This window comes from Macaca thibetana, chromosome 15 (genome assembly GCF_024542745.1).
Source record: "Macaca thibetana thibetana isolate TM-01 chromosome 15, ASM2454274v1, whole genome shotgun sequence".
NCBI classification, from domain to species: Eukaryota; Metazoa; Chordata; class Mammalia; order Primates; family Cercopithecidae; genus Macaca; species Macaca thibetana.
This window is the reverse complement of record NC_065592.1, coordinates 34434152-34440151: the sequence shown is the minus strand read 5'-3', so window position 1 is coordinate 34440151 and position 6000 is coordinate 34434152. Positions and strand designations below refer to the sequence as shown.

Genomic DNA, 6000 nt, shown 5'->3' with positions numbered 1-6000 from the left:
TAAATGTCTATGACTAGATAGGCTTTTTAAGAATGAGAAACCTAGGTTTTGAAGTATTTTTATGCCTCTGTAGTTCTCTCCCCAACCCCCGTTTTTTGTAAACAATTTGCTTTCTCTCAGTTCAATGACTCTCAAGTTTAGCATTCATCAGAATCACCTAGAGGAAATGTTAAAACACAGATTTTTGGACTCTACTCCAAGAGTTCCTGATTCAGTAGGTCCAGGGATAAGGCCGGACAATTTGTACTTCTTAGAAGTTACCAGGAGATGTGGATTCAGCTGGTCCAGGGATCACATTTAAGAACAAATGCTTTATTTTATTTGCAAAACTACTTTTGAAAATGTCTAAATGGATTTGGCTGTGAAAAAAAATAAGTACAGAAAAGGCAAAGGACTTGCCAATAGGCCAGAGGTACTGGGGGGGATTGGGTGGGAGACCTAGAGCCCAGCTCAGTAAGTGGCTGTGATGGGAGAACTTGTACAAACTGAGGAAGACAGAAGTCACAGTCAGAAGGAACTAGCTGTTCCCAGATGGGAACGAGGGGAAGCAAAAGGCCCAGGATAAGCTGGGCAGGAGAGCCAGACTGGCCAGAGACAGAGATTGGGTGAGGGCAGAAGTCAAATGGGGTAGAGATGTTGTCAAAAGCTGCAGTCTGCTTGGCTGGGCTGCAGGGAAGGAACTCGGGAAGCTGGAGGCAAGGAGCCAGGAGTGAGCTCCTGGGGTGTGGGAGTTGTGACAGAGTCTGGTGATCACATTTCAGCTGCAACTCACTGTCCCCAAAAGCCTCTTTCTTCCTCCGGTGGTGCCTGTCAGTCATAAAGTGCCCAGGAATTGCCCTCTGACAGTAATGAGGTGAAGTCCTTGCAGCAAGAGAAGTGGGGACATCACCGAGTCCTGTTTCCTCCGCTTAGTGGTGGGTCCCATAGCGGCAAGCAGGGGCAGAGCCGGGAAGCACGCAGTCTGGTGATTAGACTTTAGATGTTCTCCAATCCCCAGGCTGCATTTCTCCCTCATGGGAAACTGACTCAGCTGTAGTACACAGTGTGGAGGAATGACCTTTGTGGCTGCAGCAGTGGGCTAATGGCTGGGCACCTGGCTGCACTTGCTATTCCTCATGGAGCTGGGAAAGGTTGAATAGGAGGCTCTCTTCTCTTGGTACTAAGAGATGGGCATCTCTTTGCAGGACTGCATGCCACTACTCCTTTCAGCTGGCGCACATAGGCTCACCCTGGACCCTGGCTTTCTAAGCACTACCCACCTAGCCTTAGCCAAGCCCCTCTTTTCCCTTTCGTAACTTTCATTTCATTTCTTGAAAATCTCTGTGCAGTTAAAAAAGGATATATTAAGTGCATACTATGTGGCAGACTCTGAGCTGGGGATACAGATACGGGGTAATAGAAATTCAGCCCTCAAAAAAATCACAGTACAGTCAGAGGGATCCATGCAGAGATGTAATGACAACATTGTAGAATAAATAGTTTCTCAAACACAGAGCTCCTTCCCTCCACAAGGCCTTTGTATTTGTTGTTCCTACTGTCTAGAATGTTCTTCCCTAGATCCTTGTACAATTCATCTTCTCACTTTATACTCAGGCCATTTCCAAGAGAGACCTTCCTTGACGTTTCTATGAAAAATTAAACCCTCCCAATTCTCTGAATCCATTTGCCTTATTTATTTATTTATTTAGGAGCTGGGGTCTCACTCTGTTGCCCAGGCTGGAGTGCAGTGGTGTGATCTAGGCTCACTGCAACCTCTGCCTCCAGGACTCAAGTGATCCTCCTGCCTCAGCCTCCTGATTGGCTCTGGCTACAGGCTTGCAGCACCACGTCTGGCTAATTTTTTTTTTTTTTTTAAATTTCTGTAGAGACGCGGTTTTGCCATGTTGCCCAGGCTGGTCTCGAACTCCTGGACTCAAGCAATCCACCCTTTGGGCCTCCCAAAGTGCTGGGATTACAGGTGTGAGCCACCATGCCCGGCCTGATTTTTAATTTTAGCACTTATAACTACCTAGCACGTTAATTTTTTTTTTTTTTTTTTTTTTTTGTTTGGCCTCCTATACTAGATTGTAAGCTCCGTGAGAAAAACAGGGCCTTGTCCACTACTGAACTTTGTTTGTAGAACTGGTACTCAGTACGTATTTCCCTTTTATTCATTCATCATAAATGACTATCCAGTTGAACTTTTGTGAGCCTCTCCAGAGTCATCCAAATGGAAGATGAGGCCTCTCTGCTTGAGGAAGAACTTTTTCAAGCCTACTAAATTCCAGGCTTTCTAAAAATCTTCATTGCCGCCTCAGGTCACACTGAGCAGGTTCTAACTCCCCACTAAGATGACTATAATGGGCCTGGCACAGTGGTCACACCTGTAATCATAGCACTTTGGGAGGCTGAGGTGGGCAGGCTGCCTGAGTTTAGGAGTTCGAGACCATCCTGGGCAACATGGCTAGACCCAGTCTCTGCTAAAAGTACAAAAAATTAGCCAGGTGTGGTGGGTGCGCCTGTAATCCCAGCTACTCGGGAGGCTGAGGCACGAGAATTCCTGGAATCCGGGAGGCGGAGGTTGCAGTAAGCCAAGATGGCAACACTGCACTCCAGCCTGGGTGACAGAGCGAGACTCCATCTCCAAATAATAATAATAATAATAATAATAATGATGATAATAATTTACTCAGTACTAATATGTACCATACGTTATTTAATCCTCACAATCCTCTGCGAAGTCTGCATTATTTCTCTCATTTTACAGATGAAACAGGCTCAGGGAGAGTGACTTGCTCAAAATCATACAGGTAGCAAGGTGCCGGGGAGGGTGGGTGAGTCCCCGGGAAAACTGTGCCAGGCCCCAAAGCTCACATTAATCCCATAACCACGTTTCCGCCACTCTCATCCCTATATCCCCCCTCCCACGTTTCCACCACATCCCCTAAAGGCCTTTTCCTACATTTTCGCTACATCCCCATCCCAGCCCTTTTCCTTCCTTCGGACCGCTGGGTCCGCTGTAGCCTGGCTGCCCCTGTAAGGATAGCATGGGGAGGGGCTTCAGATGCGTGCTGGGTGGAGGGTAGGCTCATCTATCTCCAGCACCAGATACTCTTTCCTTCCCGGATCCTCCCCACCGGTCGGCTGCTGGATGCCCAGTGGCCTATTTCAGGGCCGCAGAGACTGCTGTGGCTGGAGGAAAAAGGATGGGGGAAGGGACTGAAGCCTGCAGAAGCACTAGCGGGAGACCGACCCGCGGCGCTCCCCACCCTCCATCGCTACTTCCCGGGTGCAGTCGGCCGCTGCGCGCAGGCGCGGGGTGCTCCTCAGCCCCTCCCTTCTGCGGGCCGCCCTTTCACCCTGGCAACCACGGCGCGGCGACGGCGTGCGCTGGCTGGGCGCGGACGGGTGGGGCCGGGCGGTGCCGGTGCGGGCTGGGACAGTGCAGTGAGTAGCGGTCTTGGGGTGTGCGATCTCGCTGAGCCTCCTCACACGGTTCGTCGTTTCGGGTTCAAGCCCAACAGGCTTAGCGCCTCGCCATGGACTCCCAGAAAGTAAGCGGGGGAGGGGAGCCCGGGGCTACCGAGACAAGCCGGGCCGGCACAGGGTGGGCGGGGCGCCTGGGCCCGTGGGCTGTGGGTGCGCGGGTGGGCCTGGCCGGGCGTCCGGGCTGCTGCTGCGGAGGGCAAGGCCGCCCGGCCGCTCTTTGGGCGGGAGCGAAGAGGCGCCCGCACGGATGCGGGGACCACGCCCGGTGACTCGGGCTGGCCTCTGCCCTGTGCTCTGTCCGGGGCCCTGACTCTTAAGGAAAAACAGGGAGCCATCCCCCTTTTAAAATCAGCCACTCTGCAATGCTTTAGGGCCGTTTTCATGCCCGCAGCCTGCGAGCGTGCTGGTGGGGGTGTATCCCTCCTCAGCAGATGAGGAAACCGAGGCACAGCCTTGTTTGGTGTCTCCCTGCTGACGCCGAAAGCTGGGGCTTTTTACTCGACCAAGTCCCGTCTCAGCACCACGCTCTTTAGGTCAGGGACCCAATCTCCTTTGTACCGCCCACCCGCTCCCCTTCCCATGACTTTTCCTAAGTAGATCTTAGTGTTCGTTGAATGGAGGGAAAAGACTTCAATTGTTAGGGCAGCCGTCCCACTCTGACCAGTTGGTGTTGCTGGGCACAGTTACTTAGGGGTCGTCGTGGAATGTTTTATACTTTCCGAACAGTTGAGGAAAGGTTATATAATCGTAAAGGTTCGATTCAGGAGAAGTATTTGGAGAACAAAGCCAATGTCTTGAATACAGTTAGAAGTGAGTTATTCAGTCATAATCTCCATAAGAAAATAACCACCCTGTTCTCTTTGTTAGACTATAACGTAATTGAAATATAGTGCAGGGTAGGAAAGAAAAAACGAGGAGTGTTAATAATGTAGCAGGGAAAACAAAGACATATCTAAGAGGCTCTTCTTTTCTATTATTAGAAAGCACGGGAAAGACTTAGAACAACGTTTTCTACAATTTTGTCTAGATTCACCTTCTTGATCACTTTGCTGAGGGCATGAGAGAATAGTGATGTGTTGAGCATTGATTATTATAGTATTTAACAAAAATGCACATGATTTCATTGTATGTGTTGGTCCTGAAACTCACCTTGGTATGCGTGACTATTCGCAAGACATTTAAAAATTACATTTTGTGTATTTTGGGTATGTATAGGTTTAAAATATTGTCTCTGCCTAAATTTGTAAAGCATCTCTCAGCTTATTAGATAAAAGTAATGGTATTTGAATGGACATTAGCAGAGGTCAAGTGAAGGAGCAAAGTCCGGAGACATGGGTTCCAGGATGCTGTTTACTAGCTCTATGATAAGTAGCAAGTCACTTAACTGTGATTAATCTGTTTCCTCTTCTGTGCGGTAGAAGTAAGAGTATTTTATAGTGTCACAGTAAAAATCTGATCAAATAGTTTGTTCTGAAAACACAGTATTTTAAAGTTTACAAAGTATGAGCACTAAAATACTCTGTGTCCCATAAAATTAAAAAAAAAAAGGTGTTTTAATATGGATCATCATACTTTGTCAGGGATGCATTATTCCTCACTTTAATGAGGAATCAAGACTTGGAGGTTGTGACTCCTGGAAGGTCATGCTACTAGCCCTAAGGCTAAGATTTGGACCTATTTGTTCTCATTTCGAATGATGTGTTTGGGTACCTACAGGTTACCACCTGCAGTTTCCTGAGAGGTAGCAAAGAATTAGCTTCTCTTTCTTATTAGTAGTAAAGTATCTTATTTGTGATATCTTTGAGAATCAACTTCTCAATATTAGAAAATATGTTGAATTTCATTGATGGTACCGAATCTTTCTAATAAAAAAAAAAAAAAAAAAACCCACACTCTTTGGTTTATAGCTGTAAAAAGAATGTCCGAGGTTAATGTGTATTAACCAGTTCAGTGCTCTGAACCTGAGCTTCCTTTTCTCATATGAATTCCTGCAGAATCACAAGCCTCAAATAGTAATGATCTAAGCTGGATATTGTTCTCTTTAAATAAGACAGTAGTACACCCCAGACATTATTTTTAGAGACTATTTTCTGTTATGGAATGTACATTGAAAATAGTAGCAGGGGTAGTACCTCAGTCAGTAGAGTGTAAGAAAAATAGGTACTGGAAAGTGTGAGGAAGGCCTGAATATATACCTGAATGTTTGTTAGGCATTGGGATTTGGGCTTTACATTATTAAGAGGATGGCTCCGGAGCCAGGTCTGCGGTTCTACTATTTATAAGCTGTATGAGCTGGGGTAGTTTGCTCTGTCTCCATTTCTTCATCTGTAAAATAGAGATAACAGTTGTACTTCTCTCACAGGATTATTGTGAGGATTGTGTTTTGTTTTGTTTTGTTTTTGAGACGGAGTTTTGCTCTTGTCGGCCAGGCTGGAGTGCAGTGGTGCAATCTCGGCTCACTGCAATGTCTGCTTCCTGGGTTCAAGAGATTCTCGTGCCTCAGCCTCCTGAGTAGCTGGAATTACAGGCGTC

The 6000-nt window shown here is 47.2% G+C and overlaps 1 protein-coding gene across 4 annotated transcripts in view; it reads left to right on the top strand.

Annotated features, from left to right (window-relative positions):
• Window positions 1–3331: 3331 nt before the first annotated feature.
• Window positions 3332–6000, top strand: part of FSD1L (fibronectin type III and SPRY domain containing 1 like) — an 89820-nt gene continuing 87151 nt past the window's right edge. For 2 of the 4 annotated variants that reach the window (XM_050761848.1, XM_050761845.1), the window contains exon 1: window positions 3332–3533. In XM_050761848.1, the coding sequence (XP_050617805.1) occupies window positions 3519–3533 (15 nt within the window). In that variant the 5' untranslated portion in view covers window positions 3332–3518. The remainder of the gene's footprint in view (window positions 3534–6000) is intronic. The other 2 variants (XM_050761849.1, XM_050761847.1) reach the window with 2 other exon arrangements.